The following is a 23,815-nucleotide window of genomic DNA, read 5'->3' as shown; positions in this document are numbered from 1 at the left end:
GATTTTCCCACAATTCAATGCGCTCTTCTAATGGAAATCACGATTATGAGCACCGCCCTTTAAAACCTTGTGCGGACAGATACTCCGACGGTCGTTGATACGCCTTCGTTAATTTCGGTTTACAAAACATATATTGATATTTTTAATTTGTGAAGATAAGTCACGTGAGAGGCAGGCTATGTCGGGTCCCATGGCCTACGTCGTCTACCATGGCCTACGTCGTGTTTCATGGCGTATGTCGGGTCACCTCTCTAAGGTTTATGATTTTACGCCATTTGATACCATTTGATACTTTTGTTCAGTATTATATATTATTTCAAAAATTTAAATTAATCAACAAAAAATGCAACTCGTATCACCTCGACGTAGTGGCTTTGCTACACACCAGTTACTGAGATCGTTTTTTCTTCTCTTTTGCTGTGTTTATTTCATCAAAACCAGTAAACTACATAAGTGCCATCAGTGGTAAAGTAAACAGGCTTGATGTAACGCAAGATGACGGTAGCAAAAAGGGCAAAGGTTAGAAGCGAACCATTACTTATGTTTAGATAGATAGGCTAGGGTACATTATTAAAAACAAAAACAAATCAATAAGAGGAAGTATAATCTTGAAACAGACACAATCTTAAAGGAAAAAAAACAAGCTGCTCCGAAATGTCTAAACCACCCGCTTAAATAATGGATTAATCCTAATAACACACATTTTAGACGATTATGACATGTTGTTTTATCGATGACCCAAACATATGTGTTTCAATGACGTAATGACACAATATACATGTCAGTGAAAACTCAATCATGGAAAATCAATATAATAATTTTAATGACAACTTCAAAATAATAATAATAACAAAACAAGGATGTTAATCGATTTTGCCAAATTTATCAGAAACATTTTGGGCTTAATCGACTATCGTACCCATACAGTAAGGATAACAGTAACACATTACCTAGGAATCAAAACATACTGATAGCTTTTGATGTGACTAATCGTCATAATCAGTGTTATACCCGAAAATCGATTTTCATCAATTGTCACAACTGTTTCTACATATACCACTTTCTTGTTATAGTCGCAGTTGGCATGACGACGGAAAGACAGGCGACGGAAAGACTGGTGACAGAAGCCCCAGCACCGACGGAACGTGGTCCCATAAAATGCATTTCCTGTGAATCATACGTTGATGACATTGGTACTTGTTCTAATAGCCCAAACGCAACTGATACCGGCATCGAGATAATTCTATGCGAAGGACAATGCTTTGTGAGTATCTCATTTGCAATAATTCAACACAACACAACATATCAAAATTATATAGCAGTATGGTCACTCCATAGTATGCATATACATAGTTGCTCATTTTAATAGTTTGCTTTGTGAGTAGCTCATTTACATAATGTACGTCGCGAGTAGCTCATTTACATAATGTGAGGTGTGAGTAGCTCATGTACTTTAAGTGCACTCATAAATTGATTTGTGAGTAGCTCATTTATATAATGTACGTTATGAGTAGCTCATTTACATGATGTACTTATGAGTTGCTCATTTACATAATGTCCTTTATGAGTAACTCATTTACATAGTGTGCATTATGAGTAGCTCATTCACATAATGTACGTTATGAGTAGCTCATTTACATAATGTACTTTAATTGTGAGTGAGTGGCCCATGCACATATTTTGTTTTGTGAGAAGCTTGAGTAGCCCATTCGTAATGTGCGTTATGAGTAGCTCATTTACATAATGTGCTCTGTGAGTAACTTATTTACATAATGTAGGATATGAGTAGCCTTTTACATAATGTAGGATATGAGTAGCTCATTTACATAATGTGCGCTGTGAGTAGCTTATTTACATAATGTAGGATATGAGTAGCTCATTTACATAATGTGCGCTGTGAGTAGATTATTTACATAATGTAGCATATGAGTAGCTCATTTACATAATGTGCGCTGTGAGTAGCTTATTTACATAATGTAGGATATGAGTAGCTCATTTACATAATGTGCGCTGTGAGTAGATTATTTACATAATGTAGGATATGAGTAGCCTTTTACATAATGTGTGCTGTGAGTAGATTATTTACATAATGTATGTTGTGAGTAGCTCATTTACATAATGTGCACTGTGAGTAGATTATTTACATAATGTAGGATATAAGTAGCCCTTTTACATAATGTGCGCTGTGAGTAGCTTATTTACATAATGTAGGATATGAGTAGCCCTTATACATAATGTGCGCTGTGAGTAGATTATTTACATAATGTAGGATATGAGTAGCCCTTTTGCATAATGTGCGCTGTGAGTAGCTCATTTACATAATGTGCGCTGTGAGTAGATTATTTACATAATGTAGGATATGAGTAGCTCTTTTACATAATGTGCGCTGTGAGTAGATTATTTACATAATGCAGGATATGAGTAGGCCTTTTACATAATGTGCGCTGTGAGTAGCTTATTTACATAATGTAGGATATGAGTAGCTCATTTACATAATGTGCGCTGTGAGTAGATTATTTACATAATGTAGGATATGAGTAGCCTTTTACATAATGTGCGCTGTGAGTAGCTTATTTACATAATGTAGCATATGAGTAGCTCATTTACATAATGTGCACTGTGAGTAGCTTATTTGCATAATGTAGGATATGAGTAGCTTTTTTACATAATGTGCGCTGTGAGTAGATTATTTACATAACGTAGGATATGAGTAGCTCATTTACATAATGTGCGCTGTGAGTAGATTATTTACATAATGTAGGATATGAGTATTCCTTTTACATAATGTGCGCTGTGAGTATCTTATTTACATAATGTAGGATATGAATAGCTCATTTACATAATGTGCACTGTGAGTAGCTTATTTGCATAATGTAGGATATGAGTAGCTCATTTACATAATGTGCGCTGTGAGTAGCTTATTTACATAATGTAGCATATGAGTAGCTCATTTACATAATGTAGGATATGAGTAGTTTATTTACATAATATACTTTGTGAGTAGCTCATTTACATAATGTGCACTGTGAGTAGCTTATTTACATAATGTAGCATATGAGTAGCTCATTTACATAATGTGCGCTGTGAGTAGCTTATTTACATAATGTAGCATATGAGTAGCTCATTTCAATAATGTGCGCTGTGAGTAGCTTATTTACATAATGTAGGATATGAGTAGCCTTTTACATAATGTGCGCTGTGAGTAGATTATTTACATAATGTAGGATTTGAGTAGCCCTTTTACATAATGTGCGCTGTGAGTAGCTTATTTACATAATGTAGCATATGAATAGCTCTTTTACATAATGTGTGCTGTGAGTAGCTTATTTACATAATGTAGGATATGAGTAGCTCATTTACATAATGCGCGCTGTGATTATCTTATTTATATAATGTAGGATATGAGTAGCTCATTTACATAATGTGCGCTGTGAGTAGCTCATTTACATAATGTGCGCTGTGAGTAGATTATTTACATAATGTAGGATATGAGTAGCTCTTTTACATAATGTGCGCTGTGAGTAGATTATTTACATAATGTAGGATATGAGTAGCCCTTTTACATAATGTGCGCTGTGAGTAGCTTATTTACATAATGTAGGATATGAGTAGCTCATTTACATAATGTGCGCTGTGAGTAGCTTATTTACATAATGTAGCATATGAGTAGCTCATTTACATAATGTAGGATATGAGTAGTTTATTTACATAATATACTTTGTGAGTAGCTTATTTACATAATGTAGGATATGAGTAGCTCATTTACATAATGTGCGCTGCGAGTATCTTATTTACATAATGTAGGATATGAGTAGCTCATTTACATAATGTGCGCTATGAGTATCTTATTTACATAATGTAGGATATGAGTAGCTCATTTACATAATGTGCGGTGTGAGTAGATTATTTACATTATGTATGTTGTGAGTAGCTCATTTACATAATGTAGGATATGAGTAGTTTATTTACATAATATACTTTTTGAGTAGCTCATTTACATAATGTGCACTGTGAGTAGCTTATTTGCATAATGTAGGATATGAGTAGCTCTTTTACATAATGTGCGCTGTGAGTAGATTATTTACATAATGTAGGATATGAGTAGCCCTTTTACATAATGTGCGCTGTGAGTAGCTTATTTACATAATGTAGGATATGAGTAGCTCATTTACATAATGTGCGCTGTGAGTAGCTTATTTACATAATGTAGCATATGAGTAGCTCATTTACATAATGTAGGATATGAGTAGTTTATTTACATAATATACTTAGTGAGTAGCTTATTTACATAATGTAGGATATGAGTAGCTCATTTACATAATGTGCGCTGCGAGTATCTTATTTACATAATGTAGGATATGAGTAGCTCATTTACATAATGTGCGCTATGAGTATCTTATTTACATAATGTAGGATATGAGTAGCTCATTTACATAATGTGCGGTGTGAGTAGATTATTTACATTATGTATGTTGTGAGTAGCTCATTTACATAATGTAGGATATGAGTAGCTCTTTTACATAATGTGCGCTGTGAGTAGATTATTTACATAATGTAGGATATGAGTAGCCCTTTTACATAATGTGCGCTGTGAGTAGCTTATTTACATAATGTAGGATATGAGTAGCTCATTTACATAATGTGCGCTGTGAGTAGCTTATTTACATAATGTAGCATATGAGTAGCTCATTTACATAATGTAGGATATGAGTAGTTTATTTACATAATATACTTTGTGAGTAGCTCATTTACATAATGTGCACTGTGAGTAGCTTATTTACATAATGTAGCATATGAGTAGCTAATTTACATAATGTGCGCTGTGAGTAGCTTATTTACATAATGTAGCATATGAGTAGCTCATTTACATAATGTGCGCTGTGAGTAGCTTATTTACATAATGTAGGATATGAGTAGCTCATCTACATAATGTGCGCTGTGAGTAGATTATTTACATAATATAGGATATGAGTAGCCCTTTTACATAATGTGTGCTGTGAGTATCTTATTTACATAATGTAGGATATGAGTAGCTCTTTTACATTATGTGCGCTGTGAGTAGCTTATTTACATAATGTAGCATATGAGTAGCTCATTTACATAATGTATGATATGAGTATCTTATTTACATAATGTAGGATATGAGTAGCTCATTTACATAATGTGCGCTGCGAGTATCTTATTTACATAATGTAGGATATGAGTAGCTCATTTACATAATGTGCGCTGCGAGTAGATTATTTACATAATGTAGGATATGAGTATTCCTTTTACATAATGTGCGCTGTGAGTATCTTATTTATATAATGTAGGATATGAGTAGCTCATTTACATAATGTGCGCTGTGAGTAGCTCATTTACATAATGTGCGCTGTGAGTAGATTATTTTTATAATGTAGGATATAAGTAGCCCTTTTACATAATGTGCGCTGTGAGTAGATTATTTACATAATGTAGGATATGAGTAGCTCATTTACATAATGTGCGCTGTGAGTAGATTATTTACATAATGTAGGATATGAGCAGCTCATTTACATAATGTGCGCTGTGAGTAGCTTATTTACATAATGTAGCATATGAGTAGCATATTTACATAATGTGCGATGTGAGTAGATTATTTACATAATATAGGATATGAGTAACTCATTTACATAATGTGCGCTGTGAGTATCTTATTTACATAATGTAGGATATGAGCAGCTCATTTTCGTTGTGGGTGACTGATGTGCATACATTACATAATGTGCGTTGTGAGTAGATTATTTACATAATGTAGGATATGAGTAGCTCATTTACATAATGTAGGATATGAGTAGCCCTTTTACATAATGTGCGCTGTGAGTAGATTATTTACATAATGTAGGATATGAGTAGCTCATTCACATAATGTGCGCTGTGAGTAGATTATTTACATAATGTAGGATATGAGTAGCCTTTTACATAATGTGCGCTGTGAGTAGATTATTTACATGATGTAGGATATGAGTAGCTCATTTACATAATGTGCGATGTGAGTAGATTATTTACATAATATAGGATATGACTAGTCTTTTACATAATGTGCGCTGTGAGTAGCTTATTTACATAATGTAGCATATGAGTAGCTCATTTACATAATGTAGGATATGAGTAGTTAATTTACATAATATACTTTGTGAGTAGCTCATTTACATAATGTGCACTGTGAGTAGCTTATTTACATAATGTAGCATATGAGTAGCTCATTTACATAATGTGCGCTGTGAGTAGCTTATTTACATAATGTAGCATATGAGTAGCTCATTTCAATAATGTGCGCTGTGAGTAGCTTATTTACATAATGTAGGATATGAGTAGCCTTTTACATAATGTGCGCTGTGAGTAGATTATTTACATAATGTAGGATTTGAGTAGCCCTTTTACATAATGTGCGCTGTGAGTAGCTTATTTACATAATGTAGCATATGAATAGCTCTTTTACATAATGTGTGCTGTGAGTAGCTTATTTACATAATGTAGGATATGAGTAGCTCATTTACATAATGCGCGCTGTGATTATCTTATTTATATAATGTAGGATATGAGTAGCTCATTTACATAATGTGCGCTGTGAGTAGCTCATTTACATAATGTGCGCTGTGAGTAGATTATTTACATAATATAGGATATGAGTAGCTCTTTTACATAATGTGCGCTGTGAGTAGATTATTTACATAATGTAGGATATGAGTAGCCCTCTTACATAATGTGCGCTGTGAGTAGCTTATTTACATAATGTAGGATATGAGTAGCTCATTTACATAATGTGCGCTGTGAGTAGCTTATTTACATAATGTAGCATATGAGTAGCTCATTTACATAATGTAGGATATGAGTATCTTATTTACATAATGTAGGATATGAGTAGCTCATTTACATAATGTGCGCTGCGAGTATCTTATTTACATAATGTAGGATATGAGTAGCTCATTTACATAATGTGCGCTATGAGTATCTTATTTACATAATGTAGGATATGAGTAGCTCATTTACATAATGTGCGGTGTGAGTAGATTATTTACATTATGTATGTTGTGAGTAGCTCATTTACATAATGTAGGATATGAGTAGTTTATTTACATAATATACTTTTTGAGTAGCTCATTTACATAATGTGCACTGTGAGTAGCTTATTTGCATAATGTAGGATATGAGTAGCTCTTTTACATAATGTGCGCTGTGAGTAGATTATTTACATAATGTAGGATATGAGTAGCCCTTTTACATAATGTGCGCTGTGAGTAGCTTATTTACATAATGTAGGATATGAGTAGCTCATTTACATAATGTGCGCTGTGAGTAGCTTATTTACATAATGTAGCATATGAGTAGCTCATTTACATAATGTAGGATATGAGTAGTTTATTTACATAATATACTTAGTGAGTAGCTTATTTACATAATGTAGGATATGAGTAGCTCATTTACATAATGTGCGCTGCGAGTATCTTATTTACATAATGTAGGATATGAGTAGCTCATTTACATAATGTGCGCTATGAGTATCTTATTTACATAATGTGCGGTGTGAGTAGATTATTTACATTATGTATGTTGTGAGTAGCTCATTTACATAATGTAGGATATGAGTAGCTCTTTTACATAATGTGCGCTATGAGTATCTTATTTACATAATGTAGGATATGAGTAGCTCATTTACATAATGTGCGGTGTGAGTAGATTATTTACATTATGTATGTTGTGAGTAGCTCATTTACATAATGTAGGATATGAGTAGTTTATTTACATAATATACTTTTTGAGTAGCTCATTTACATAATGTGCACTGTGAGTAGCTTATTTGCATAATGTAGGATATGAGTAGCCCTTTTACATAATGTGCGCTGTGAGTAGCTTATTTACATAATGTAGCATATGAGTAGCTCATTTACATAATGTGCGCTGTGAGTAGATTATTTACATAATGTAGCATATGAGTAGCTCATTTACATAATGTGCGCTGTGAGTAGCTTATTTACATAATGTAGGATATGAGTAGCTCATTTACATAATGTGCGCTGTGAGTAGATTATTTACATAATGTAGGATATGAGTAGCCTTTTACATAATGTGTGCTGTGAGTAGATTATTTACATAATGTATGTTGTGAGTAGCTCATTTACATAATGTGCACTGTGAGTAGATTATTTACATAATGTAGGATATAAGTAGCCCTTTTACATAATGTGCGCTGTGAGTAGCTTATTTACATAATGTAGGATATGAGTAGCCCTTATACATAATGTGCGCTGTGAGTAGATTATTTACATAATGTAGGATATGAGTAGCCCTTTTGCATAATGTGCGCTGTGAGTAGCTCATTTACATAATGTGCGCTGTGAGTAGATTATTTACATAATGTAGGATATGAGTAGCTCTTTTACATAATGTGCGCTGTGAGTAGATTATTTACATAATGCAGGATATGAGTAGGCCTTTTACATAATGTGCGCTGTGAGTAGCTTATTTACATAATGTAGGATATGAGTAGCTCATTTACATAATGTGCGCTGTGAGTAGATTATTTACATAATGTAGGATATGAGTAGCCTTTTACATAATGTGCGCTGTGAGTAGCTTATTTACATAATGTAGCATATGAGTAGCTCATTTACATAATGTGCACTGTGAGTAGCTTATTTGCATAATGTAGGATATGAGTAGCTTTTTTACATAATGTGCGCTGTGAGTAGATTATTTACATAACGTAGGATATGAGTAGCTCATTTACATAATGTGCGCTGTGAGTAGATTATTTACATAATGTAGGATATGAGTATTCCTTTTACATAATGTGCGCTGTGAGTATCTTATTTACATAATGTAGGATATGAATAGCTCATTTACATAATGTGCACTGTGAGTAGCTTATTTGCATAATGTAGGATATGAGTAGCTCATTTACATAATGTGCGCTGTGAGTAGCTTATTTACATAATGTAGCATATGAGTAGCTCATTTACATAATGTAGGATATGAGTAGTTTATTTACATAATATACTTTGTGAGTAGCTCATTTACATAATGTGCACTGTGAGTAGCTTATTTACATAATGTAGCATATGAGTAGCTCATTTACATAATGTGCGCTGTGAGTAGCTTATTTACATAATGTAGCATATGAGTAGCTCATTTCAATAATGTGCGCTGTGAGTAGCTTATTTACATAATGTAGGATATGAGTAGCCTTTTACATAATGTGCGCTGTGAGTAGATTATTTACATAATGTAGGATTTGAGTAGCCCTTTTACATAATGTGCGCTGTGAGTAGCTTATTTACATAATGTAGCATATGAATAGCTCTTTTACATAATGTGTGCTGTGAGTAGCTTATTTACATAATGTAGGATATGAGTAGCTCATTTACATAATGCGCGCTGTGATTATCTTATTTATATAATGTAGGATATGAGTAGCTCATTTACATAATGTGCGCTGTGAGTAGCTCATTTACATAATGTGCGCTGTGAGTAGATTATTTACATAATGTAGGATATGAGTAGCTCTTTTACATAATGTGCGCTGTGAGTAGATTATTTACATAATGTAGGATATGAGTAGCCCTTTTACATAATGTGCGCTGTGAGTAGCTTATTTACATAATGTAGGATATGAGTAGCTCATTTACATAATGTGCGCTGTGAGTAGCTTATTTACATAATGTAGCATATGAGTAGCTCATTTACATAATGTAGGATATGAGTAGTTTATTTACATAATATACTTTGTGAGTAGCTTATTTACATAATGTAGGATATGAGTAGCTCATTTACATAATGTGCGCTGCGAGTATCTTATTTACATAATGTAGGATATGAGTAGCTCATTTACATAATGTGCGCTATGAGTATCTTATTTACATAATGTAGGATATGAGTAGCTCATTTACATAATGTGCGGTGTGAGTAGATTATTTACATTATGTATGTTGTGAGTAGCTCATTTACATAATGTAGGATATGAGTAGTTTATTTACATAATATACTTTTTGAGTAGCTCATTTACATAATGTGCACTGTGAGTAGCTTATTTGCATAATGTAGGATATGAGTAGCTCTTTTACATAATGTGCGCTGTGAGTAGATTATTTACATAATGTAGGATATGAGTAGCCCTTTTACATAATGTGCGCTGTGAGTAGCTTATTTACATAATGTAGGATATGAGTAGCTCATTTACATAATGTGCGCTGTGAGTAGCTTATTTACATAATGTAGCATATGAGTAGCTCATTTACATAATGTAGGATATGAGTAGTTTATTTACATAATATACTTAGTGAGTAGCTTATTTACATAATGTAGGATATGAGTAGCTCATTTACATAATGTGCGCTGCGAGTATCTTATTTACATAATGTAGGATATGAGTAGCTCATTTACATAATGTGCGCTATGAGTATCTTATTTACATAATGTAGGATATGAGTAGCTCATTTACATAATGTGCGGTGTGAGTAGATTATTTACATTATGTATGTTGTGAGTAGCTCATTTACATAATGTAGGATATGAGTAGCTCTTTTACATAATGTGCGCTGTGAGTAGATTATTTACATAATGTAGGATATGAGTAGCCCTTTTACATAATGTGCGCTGTGAGTAGCTTATTTACATAATGTAGGATATGAGTAGCTCATTTACATAATGTGCGCTGTGAGTAGCTTATTTACATAATGTAGCATATGAGTAGCTCATTTACATAATGTAGGATATGAGTAGTTTATTTACATAATATACTTTGTGAGTAGCTCATTTACATAATGTGCACTGTGAGTAGCTTATTTACATAATGTGCGCTGCGAGTATCTTATTTACATAATGTAGGATATGAGTAGCTCATTTACATGATGTGCGCTGCGAGTAGATTATTTACATAATGTAGGATATGAGTATTCCTTTTACATAATGTGCGCTGTGAGTATCTTATTTACATAATGTAGGATATGAATAGCTCATTTACATAATGTGCGCTGTGAGTATCTTATTTACATGATGTAGGATATGAGTAGCTCATTTACATAATGTGCGCTGTGAGTAGATTATTTACATAATGTAGGATATAAGTAGCCCTTTTACATAATGTGCGCTGTGAGTATCTTATTTATATAATGTAGGATATGAGTAGCTCATTTACATAATGTGCGCTGTGAGTAGCTCATTTACATAATGTGCGCTGTGAGTAGATTATTTTTATAATGTAGGATATAAGTAGCCCTTTTACATAATGTGCGCTGTGAGTAGATTATTTACATAATGTAGGATATGAGTAGCTCATTTACATAATGTGCGCTGTGAGTAGATTATTTACATAATGTAGGATATGAGCAGCTCATTTACATAATGTGCGCTGTGAGTAGCTTATTTACATAATGTAGCATATGAGTAGCATATTTACATAATGTGCGATGTGAGTAGATTATTTACATAATATAGGATATGAGTAACTCATTTACATAATGTGCGCTGTGAGTATCTTATTTACATAATGTAGGATATGAGCAGCTCATTTTCGTTGTGGGTGACTGATGTGCATACATTACATAATGTGCGTTGTGAGTAGATTATTTACATAATGTAGGATATGAGTAGCTCATTTACATAATGTAGGATATGAGTAGCCCTTTTACATAATGTGCGCTGTGAGTAGATTATTTACATAATGTAGGATATGAGTAGCTCATTCACATAATGTGCGCTGTGAGTAGATTATTTACATAATGTAGGATATGAGTAGCCTTTTACATAATGTGCGCTGTGAGTAGATTATTTACATGATGTAGGATATGAGTAGCTCATTTACATAATGTGCGATGTGAGTAGATTATTTACATAATATAGGATATGACTAGTCTTTTACATAATGTGCGCTGTGAGTAGCTTATTTACATAATGTAGCATATGAGTAGCTCATTTACATAATGTAGGATATGAGTAGTTAATTTACATAATATACTTTGTGAGTAGCTCATTTACATAATGTGCACTGTGAGTAGCTTATTTACATAATGTAGCATATGAGTAGCTCATTTACATAATGTGCGCTGTGAGTAGCTTATTTACATAATGTAGCATATGAGTAGCTCATTTCAATAATGTGCGCTGTGAGTAGCTTATTTACATAATGTAGGATATGAGTAGCCTTTTACATAATGTGCGCTGTGAGTAGATTATTTACATAATGTAGGATTTGAGTAGCCCTTTTACATAATGTGCGCTGTGAGTAGCTTATTTACATAATGTAGCATATGAATAGCTCTTTTACATAATGTGTGCTGTGAGTAGCTTATTTACATAATGTAGGATATGAGTAGCTCATTTACATAATGCGCGCTGTGATTATCTTATTTATATAATGTAGGATATGAGTAGCTCATTTACATAATGTGCGCTGTGAGTAGCTCATTTACATAATGTGCGCTGTGAGTAGATTATTTACATAATATAGGATATGAGTAGCTCTTTTACATAATGTGCGCTGTGAGTAGATTATTTACATAATGTAGGATATGAGTAGCCCTCTTACATAATGTGCGCTGTGAGTAGCTTATTTACATAATGTAGGATATGAGTAGCTCATTTACATAATGTGCGCTGTGAGTAGCTTATTTACATAATGTAGCATATGAGTAGCTCATTTACATAATGTAGGATATGAGTATCTTATTTACATAATGTAGGATATGAGTAGCTCATTTACATAATGTGCGCTGCGAGTATCTTATTTACATAATGTAGGATATGAGTAGCTCATTTACATAATGTGCGCTATGAGTATCTTATTTACATAATGTAGGATATGAGTAGCTCATTTACATAATGTGCGGTGTGAGTAGATTATTTACATTATGTATGTTGTGAGTAGCTCATTTACATAATGTAGGATATGAGTAGTTTATTTACATAATATACTTTTTGAGTAGCTCATTTACATAATGTGCACTGTGAGTAGCTTATTTGCATAATGTAGGATATGAGTAGCTCTTTTACATAATGTGCGCTGTGAGTAGATTATTTACATAATGTAGGATATGAGTAGCCCTTTTACATAATGTGCGCTGTGAGTAGCTTATTTACATAATGTAGGATATGAGTAGCTCATTTACATAATGTGCGCTGTGAGTAGCTTATTTACATAATGTAGCATATGAGTAGCTCATTTACATAATGTAGGATATGAGTAGTTTATTTACATAATATACTTAGTGAGTAGCTTATTTACATAATGTAGGATATGAGTAGCTCATTTACATAATGTGCGCTGCGAGTATCTTATTTACATAATGTAGGATATGAGTAGCTCATTTACATAATGTGCGCTATGAGTATCTTATTTACATAATGTGCGGTGTGAGTAGATTATTTACATTATGTATGTTGTGAGTAGCTCATTTACATAATGTAGGATATGAGTAGCTCTTTTACATAATGTGCGCTATGAGTATCTTATTTACATAATGTAGGATATGAGTAGCTCATTTACATAATGTGCGGTGTGAGTAGATTATTTACATTATGTATGTTGTGAGTAGCTCATTTACATAATGTAGGATATGAGTAGTTTATTTACATAATATACTTTTTGAGTAGCTCATTTACATAATGTGCACTGTGAGTAGCTTATTTGCATAATGTAGGATATGAGTAGCTCTTTTACATAATGTGCGCTGTGAGTAGATTATTTACATAATGTAGGATATGAGTAGCCCTTTTACATAATGTGCGCTGTGAGTAGCTTATTTACATAATGTAGGATATGAGTAGCTCATTTACATAATGTGCGCTGTGAGTAGCTTATTTACATAATGTAGCAAATGAGTAGCTCATTTACATAATGTAGGATATGAGTAGTTTATTTACATAATATACTTAGTGAGTAGCTTATTTACATAATGTAGGATATGAGTAGCTCATTTACATAATGTGCGGTGTGAGTAGATTATTTACATTATGTATGTTGTGAGTAGCTCATTTACATAATGTAGGATATGAGTAGCTCTTTTACATAATGTGCACTATGAGTATCTTATTTACATAATGTAGGATATGAGTAGCTCATTTACATAATGTGCGGTGTGAATAGATTATTTACATTATGTATGTTGTGAGTAGCTCATTTACATAATGTAGGATATGAGTAGTTTATTTACATAATATACTTTTTGAGTAGCTCATTTACATAATGTGCACTGTGAGTAGCTTATTTGCATAATGTAGGATATGAGTAGCTCTTTTACATAATGTGCGCTGTTAGTAGATTATTTACATAATGTAGGATATGAGTAGCCCTTTTACATAATGTGCGCTGTGAGTAGCTTATTTACATAATGTAGGATATGAGTAGCTCATTTACATAATGTAGGATATGAGTAGTTTATTTACATAATATACTTAGTGAGTAGCTTATTTACATAATGTAGGATATGAGTAGCTCATTTACATAATGTGCGCTGCGAGTATCTTATTTACATAATGTAGGATATGAGTAGCTCATTTACATAATGTGCGCTATGAGTATCTTATTTACATAATGTAGGATATGAGTAGCTCATTTACATAATGTGCGGTGTGAGTAGATTATTTACATTATGTATGTTGTGAGTAGCTCATTTACATAATGTAGGATATGAGTAGCTCATTTACATAATGTGCGCTATGAGTATCTTATTTACATAATGTAGGATATGAGTAGCTCATTTACATAATGTGCGGTGTGAGTAGATTATTTACATTATGTATGTTGTGAGTAGCTCATTTACATAATGTAGGATATGAGTAGCTCTTTTACATAATGTGCGCTGTGAGTAGATTATTTACATAATGTAGGATATGAGTAGCCCTTTTACATAATGTGCGCTGTGAGTAGCTTATTTACATAATGTAGGATATGAGTAGCTCATTTACATAATGTGCGCTGTGAGTAGCTTATTTACATAATGTAGCATATGAGTAGCTCATTTACATAATGTAGGATATGAGTAGTTTATTTACATAATATACTTTGTGAGTAGCTCATTTACATAATGTGCACTGTGAGTAGCTTATTTACATAATGTAGCATATGAGTAGCTAATTTACATAATGTGCGCTGTGAGTAGCTTATTTACATAATGTAGCATATGAGTAGCTCATTTACATAATGTGCGCTGTGAGTAGCTTATTTACATAATGTAGGATATGAGTAGCTCATCTACATAATGTGCGCTGTGAGTAGATTATTTACATAATATAGGATATGAGTAGCCCTTTTACATAATGTGTGCTGTGAGTATCTTATTTACATAATGTAGGATATGAGTAGCTCTTTTACATAATGTGCGCTGTGAGTAGATTATTTACATAATGTAGGATATGAGTAGCCCTTTTACATAATGTGCGCTGCGAGTAGATTATTTACATAATGTAGGATATGAGTAGCTCATTTACATAATGTGCGCTGCGAGTAGATTATTTACATAATGTAGGATATGAGTATTCCTTTTACATAATGTGCGCTGTGAGTATCTTATTTACATAATGTAGGATATAAGTAGCCCTTTTACATAATGTGCGCTGTGAGTATCTTATTTATATAATGTAGGATATGAGTAGCTCATTTACATAATGTGCGCTGTGAGTAGCTCATTTACATAATGTGCGCTGTGAGTAGATTATTTACATAATGTAGGATATGAGTAGCCCTTTTACATAATGTGCGCTGTGAGTAGATTATTTACATAATGTAGGATATGAGTAGCTCATTTACATAATGTGCGCTGTGAGTAGATTATTTACATAATGTAGGATATAAGTAGCCCTTTTACATAATGTGCGCTGTGAGTAGATTATTTACATAATGTAGGATATGAGTAGCTCATTTACATAATGTGCGCTGTGAGTATATTATTTACATAATGTAGGATATGAGCAGCTCATTTACATAATGTGCGCTGTGAGTAGCTTATTTACATAATGTAGCATATGAGTAGCATATTTACATAATGTAGGATATGAGTAGCTCATTTACATAATGTAGGATATGAGTAGCCGTTTTACATAATGTGCGCTGTGAGTAGATTATTTACATAATGTAGGATATGAGTAGCTCATTCACATAATGTGCGCTGTGAGTAGATTATTTACATAATGTAGGATATGAGTAGCCTTTTACATAATGTGCGCTGTGAGTAGATTATTTACATGATGTAGGATATGAGTAGCTCATTTACATAATGTGCGATGTGAGTAGATTATTTACATAATGTAGGATATGAGTAGCTCATTTACATAATGTGCGCTGTGAGTAGATTATTTACATAATGTAGGATATGAGTAGCTCTTTTACATAATGTGCGCTGTGAGTAGCTTATTTACATAATGTAGCATATGAGTAGCTCATTTACATAATGTAGGATATGAGTAGTTTATTTACATAATATACTTTGTGAGTAGCTCATTTACATAATGTGCACTGTGAGTAGCTTATTTACATAATGTAGCATATGAGTAGCTAATTTACATAATGTGCGCTGTGAGTAGCTTATTTACATAATGTAGCATATGAGTAGCTCATTTACATAATGTGCGCTGTGAGTAGCTTATTTACATAATGTAGGATATGAGTAGCTCATCTACATAATGTGCGCAGTGAGTAGATTATTTACATAATATAGCATATGAGTAGCCCTTTTACATAATGTGTGCTGTGAGTATCTTATTTACATAATGTAGGATATGAGTAGCTCTTTTACATAATGTGCGCTGTGAGTAGATTATTTACATAATGTAGGATATGAGTAGCCCTTTTACATAATGTGCGCTGCGAGTAGATTATTTACATAATGTAGGATATGAGTAGCTCATTTACATAATGTGCGCTGCGAGTAGATTATTTACATAATGTAGGATATGAGTATTCCTTTTACATAATGTGCGCTGTGAGTATCTTATTTACATAATGTAGGATATGAATAGCTCATTTACATAATGTGCGCTGTGAGTATCTTATTTACATGATGTAGGATATGAGTAGCTCATTTACATAATGTGCGCTGTGAGTAGATTATTTACATAATGTAGGATATAAGTAGCCCTTTTACATAATGTGCGCTGTGAGTATCTTATTTATATAATGTAGGATATGAGTAGCTCATTTACATAATGTGCGCTGTGAGTAGCTCATTTACATAATGTGCGCTGTGAGTAGATTATTTACATAATGTAGGATATGAGTAGCTCATCTACATAATGTGCGCTGTGAGTAGATTATTTACATAATGTAGGATATGAGCAGCTCATTTACATAATGTGCGCTGTGAGTAGCTTATTTACATAATGTAGCATATGAGTAGCATATTTACATAATGTAGGATATGAGTAACTCATTTACATAATGTGCGCTGTGAGTATCTTATTTACATAATGTAGGATATGAGCAGCTCATTTTCGTTGTGGGTGACTGATGTGCATACATTACATAATGTGCGCTGTGAGTAGATTATTTACATAATGTAGGATATGAGTAGCTCATTTACATAATGTAGGATATGAGTAGCCCTTTTACATAATGTGCGCTGTGAGTAGATTATTTACATAATGTAGGATATGAGTAGCCCTTTTACATAATGTGCGCTGTGAGTAGATTATTTACATAATGTAGGATATGAGTAGCTCATTTACATAATGTGCGATGTGAGTAGATTATTTACATAATGTAGGATATGAGTAGCCCTTTTACATAATGTGCGCTGTGAGTAGCTTATTTACATAATATAGGATATGAGTAGCTCATTCACATAATGTGCGCTGTGAGTAGATTATTTACATAATGTAGGATATGAGTAGCCCGTTTACATAATGTGCGCTGTGAGTAGCTTATTTACACAATGTAGGATATGAGTAACTCATTTACATAATGTGCGCTGTGAGTAGATTATTTACATAATGTAGGATATGAGTATTCCTTTTACATAATGTGCGCTGTGAGTAGATTATTTACATAATGTAGGATATAAGTAGCCCTTTTACATAATGTGCGCTGTGAGTATCTTATTTATATAATGTAGGATATGAGTAGCTCATTTACATAATGTGCGCTGTGAGTAGCTCATTTACATAATGTGCGCTGTGAGTAGATTATTTACATAATGTAGGATATGAGTAGCCCTTTTACATAATGTGCGCTGTGAGTAGATTATTTACATAATGTAGGATATGAGTAGCTCATTTACATAATGTGCGCTGTGAGTAGATTATTTACATAATGTAGGATATAAGTAGCCCTTTTACATAATGTGCGCTGTGAGTAGATTCTTTACATAATGTAGGATATGAGTAGCCCTTTTACATAATGTGCGCTGTGAGTAGATTATTTACATAATGTAGGATATGAGCAGCTCATTTACATAATGTGCGCTGTGAGTAGCTTATTTACATAATGTAGCATATGAGTAGCATATTTACATAATGTAGGATATGAGTAACTCATTTACATAATGTGCGCTGTGAGTATCTTATTTACATAATGTAGGATATGAGCAGCTCATTTTCGTTGTGGTGACTGATGTACATACATTACATAATGTGCGCTGTGAGTAGATTATTTACATACTGTAGGATATGAGTAGCTCATTTACATAATGTAGGATATGAGTAGCCCTTTTACATAATGTGCGCTGTGAGTAGATTATTTACATAATGTAGGATATGAGTAGATGATTTACATAATGTGCGCTGTGAGTAGATTATTTACATAATGTAGGATATGAGTAGCCCTTTTACATAATGTGCGCTGTGAGTAGATTATTTACATAATGTAGGATATGAGTAGATTATTTACATAATGTGCGCTGTGAGTAGATTATTTACATAATGTAGGATATGAGTAGCCCTTTTACATAATGTGCGCTGTGAGTAGATTATTTACATAATGTAGGATATGAGTAGCTCATTTACATAATGTGCGCTGTGAGTAGATTATTTACATAATGTAGGATATGAGTAGCTCATTTACATAATGTAGGATATGAGTAGCCCTTTTACATAATGTGCGCTGTGAGTAGCTTATTTACATAATGTAGGATATGAGTAGCTCATTTACATAATGCGCGCTGTGAGTATCTTATTTACATAATGTAGGATATGAGTAGCTCATTTACATAATGTGCGCTGTGAGTAGATTATTTACATAATATAGGATATGAGTAGCTCATTTACATAATGTGCGCTGTGAGTAGCTCATTTACATAATGTGCGTTGTGAGTAGATTATTTACATAATGTAGGATATGAGTAGCTCTTTTACATAATGTGCGCTGTGAGTAGATTATTTACATAATGTAGGATATGAGTAGGCCTTTTACATAATGTGCGCTGTGAGTAGCTTATTTACATAATGTAGGATATGAGTAGCTCATTTGCATAATGTGCGCTGTGAGTAGATTATTTACATAATGTAGGATATAAGTAGCCCTTTTACATAATGTGCGCTGTGAGTAGCTTATTTACATAATGTAGCATATGAGTAGCTCATTTACATAATGTGCGCTGTGAGTAGCTTATTTACATAATATAGCATATGAGTAGCTCATTTACATAATGTAGGATATGAGTAGTTTATTTACATAATATACTTTGTGAGTAGCTCATTTACATAATGTGCACTGTGAGTTGCTTATTTACATAATGTAGCATATGAGTAGCTAATTTACATAATGTGCGCTGTGAGTAGCTTATTTACATAATGTAGCATATGAGTAGCTCATTTACATAATGTGTGCTGTGAGTAGATTATTTACATAATATAGGATATGGGTAGCTCATTTACATGATGTGCGCTGTGAGTAGATTATTTACATAATGTAGGATATGAGTAGCTTTTTTACATAATGTGCGCTGTGAGTAGATTATTTACATAATGTAGCATATGAGTAGCTAATTTACATAATGTGCGCTGTGAGTAGCTTATTTACATAATGTAGCATATGAGTAGCTCATTTACATAATGTGCGCTGTGAGTAGCTTATTTACATAATGTAGGATATGAGTAGCTCATCTACATAATGTGCGCAGTGAGTAGATTATTTACATAATATAGGATATGAGTAGCCCTTTTACATAATGTGTGCTGTGAGTATCTTATTTACATAATGTAGGATATGAGTAGCTCTTTTACATAATGTGCGCTGTGAGTAGATTATTTACATAATGTAGGATATGAGTAGCCCTTTTACATAATGTGCGCTGCGAGTAGATTATTTACATAATGTAGGATATGAGTAGCTCATTTACATAATGTGCGCTGCGAGTAGATTATTTACATAATGTAGGATATGAGTATTCCTTTTACATAATGTGCGCTGTGAGTATCTTATTTACATAATGTAGGATATGAATAGCTCATTTACATAATGTGCGCTGTGAGTATCTTATTTACATGATGTAGGATATGAGTAGCTCATTTACATAATGTGCGCTGTGAGTAGATTATTTACATAATGTAGGATATAAGTAGCCCTTTTACATAATGTGCGCTGTGAGTATTTTATTTATATAATGTAGGATATGAGTAGCTCATTTACATAATGTGCGCTGTGAGTAGCTCATTTACATAATGTGCGCTGTGAGTAGATTATTTACATAATGTAGGATATGAGTAGCTCATTTACATAATGTGCGCTGTGAGTAGATTATTTACATAATGTAGGATATGAGCAGCTCATTTACATAATGTGCGCTGTGAGTAGCTTATTTACATAATGTAGCATATGAGTAGCATATTTACATAATGTAGGATATGAGTAACTCATTTACATAATGTGCGCTGTGAGTATCTTATTTACATAATGTAGGATATGAGCAGCTCATTTTCGTTGTGGGTGACTGATGTGCATACATTACATAATGTGCGCTGTGAGTAGATTATTTACATAATGTAGGATATGAGTAGCTCATTTACATAATGTAGGATATGAGTAGCCCTTTTACATAATGTGCGCTGTGAGTAGATTATTTACATAATGTAGGATATGAGTAGCTCATTCACATAATGTGCGCTGTGAGTAGATTATTTACATAATGTAGGATATGAGTAGCCTTTTACATAATGTGCGCTGTGAGTAGATTATTTACATGATGTAGGATATGAGTAGCTCATTTACATAATGTGCGATGTGAGTAGATTATTTACATAATATAGGATATGACTAGTCTTTTACATAATGTGCGCTGTGAGTAGATTATTTACATAATGTAGGATATGAGTAGCTCATTTACATAATGTGCGCTGTGAGTAGATTATTTACATAATGTAGGATATGAGCAGCTCATTTACATAATGTGTGCTGTGAGTAGCTTATTTACATAATGTAGCATATGAGTAGCATATTTACATAATGTAGGATATGAGTAACTCATTTACATAATGTGCGCTGTGAGTATCTTATTTACATAATGTAGGATATGAGCAGCTCATTTTCGTTGTGGGTGACTGATGTGCATACATTACATAATGTGCGCTGTGAGTAGATTATTTACATAATGTAGGATATGAGTAGCTCATTTACATAATGTAGGATATGAGTAGCCCTTTTACATAATGTGCGCTGTGAGTAGATTATTTACATAATGTAGGATATGAGTAGCTCATTCACATAATGTGCGCTGTGAGTAGATTATTTACATAATGTAGGATATGAGTAGCCTTTTACATAATGTGCGCTGTGAGTAGATTATTTACATGATGTAGGATATGAGTAGCTCATTTACATAATGTGCGATGTGAGTAGATTATTTACATAATATAGGATATGACTAGTCTTTTACATAATGTGCGCTGTGAGTAGATTATTTACATAATGTAGGATATGAGTAGCTCATTTACATAATGTGCACTGTGAGTAGATTATTTACATAATGTAGGATATGAGTAGCCTTTTACATAATGTGTGCTGTGAGTATCTTATTTACATAATGTAGGATATGAGTAGCTCTTTTACATAATGTGCGCTGTGAGTAGATTATTTACATAATGTAGGATATGAGTAGCCCTTTTACATAATGTGCGCTGTGAGTAGATTATTTACATAATGTAGGATATGAATAGCTCATTTACATAATGTGCGCTGTGAGTATCTCATTTACATGATGTAGGATATGAGTAGCTCATTTACATAATGTGCGCTGTGAGTAGATTATTTACATAATGTAGGATATAAGTAGCCCTTTTACATAATGTGCGCTGTGAGTATCTTATTTATATAATGTAGGATATGAGTAGCTCATTTACATAATGTGTGCTGTGAGTAGCTCATTTACATAATGTGCGCTGTGAGTAGCTTATTTACATAATGTAGCATATGAGTAGCATATTTACATAATGTAGGATATGAGTAACTCATTTACATAATGTGCGCTGTGAGTATCTTATTTACATAATGTAGGATATGAGCAGCTCATTTTCGTTGTGGGTGACTGATGTGCATACATTACATAATGTGCGCTGTGAGTAGATTATTTACATAATGTAGGATATGAGTAGCTCATTTACATAATGTAGGATATGAGTAGCCCTTTTACATAATGTGCGCTGTGAGTAGATTATTTACATAATGTAGGATATGAGTAGCTCATTCACATAATGTGCGCTGTGAGTAGATTATTTACATAATGTAGGATATGAGTAGCCTTTTACATAATGTGCGCTGTGAGTAGATTATTTACATGATGTAGGATATGAGTAGCTCATTTACATAATGTGCGATGTGAGTAGATTATTTACATAATATAGGATATGACTAGTCTTTTACATAATGTGCGCTGTGAGTAGATTATTTACATAATGTAGGATATGAGTAGCTCATTTACATAATGTGCACTGTGAGTAGATTATTTACATAATGTAGGATATGAGTAGCCTTTTACATAATGTGTGCTGTGAGTATCTTATTTACATAATGTAGGATATGAGTAGCTCTTTTACATAATGTGCGCTGTGAGTAGATTATTTACATAATGTAGGATATGAGTAGCCCTTTTACATAATGTGCGCTGTGAGTAGATTATTTACATAATGTAGGATATGAATAGCTCATTTACATAATGTGCGCTGTGAGTATCTCATTTACATGATGTAGGATATGAGTAGCTCATTTACATAATGTGCGCTGTGAGTAGATTATTTACATAATGTAGGATATGAGTATTCCTTTTACATAATGTGCGCTGTGAGTAGATTATTTACATAATGTAGGATATAAGTAGCCCTTTTACATAATGTGCGCTGTGAGTATCTTATTTATATAATGTAGGATATGAGTAGCTCATTTACATAATGTGCGCTGTGAGTAGCTCATTTACATAATGTGCGCTGTGAGTAGATTATTTACATAATGTAGCATATGAGTAGCATATTTACATAATGTAGGATATGAGTAACTCATTTACATAATGTGCGCTGTGAGTATCTTATTTACATAATGTAGGATATGAGCAGCTCATTTTCGTTGTGGGTGACTGATGTGCATACATTACATAATGTGCGCTGTGAGTAGATTATTTACATAATGTAGGATATGAGTAGCTCATTTACATAATGTAGGATATGAGTAGCCCTTTTACATAATGTGCGCTGTGAGTAGATTATTTACATAATGTAGGATATGAGTAGATTATTTACATAATGTGCGCTGTGAGTAGATTATTTACATAATGTACGATATGAGTAGCACTTTTACATAATGTGCGCTGTGAGTAGATTATTTACATAATGTAGGATATGAGTAGCTCATTTACATAATGTGCGCTGTGAGTAGATTATTTAC

The 23,815-nt window shown here is 33.1% G+C and overlaps 1 protein-coding gene across 1 annotated transcript in view; it reads left to right on the top strand.

Moving 5' to 3' along the window:
* Window positions 1-23,815, top strand: part of LOC144357191 (uncharacterized) — a 120,234-nt gene that overhangs the window by 2,965 nt on the left and 93,454 nt on the right. Inside the window, exon 3 of the mRNA XM_085507210.1 lies at window positions 1,074-1,264. Coding sequence (XP_085363336.1) covers window positions 1,074-1,264 — 191 coding nt within the window. The remainder of the gene's footprint in view (window positions 1-1,073; window positions 1,265-23,815) is intronic.

The sequence above is a fragment of the Saccoglossus kowalevskii genome, chromosome 13 (genome assembly GCF_978046115.1).
Source record: "Saccoglossus kowalevskii chromosome 13, keSacKowa6.1, whole genome shotgun sequence".
Lineage (NCBI taxonomy): Eukaryota > Metazoa > Hemichordata > Enteropneusta > Harrimaniidae > Saccoglossus > Saccoglossus kowalevskii.
Note: the sequence above shows the minus strand (reverse complement) of the source record. Positions and strands in the feature narration are given on the sequence as shown.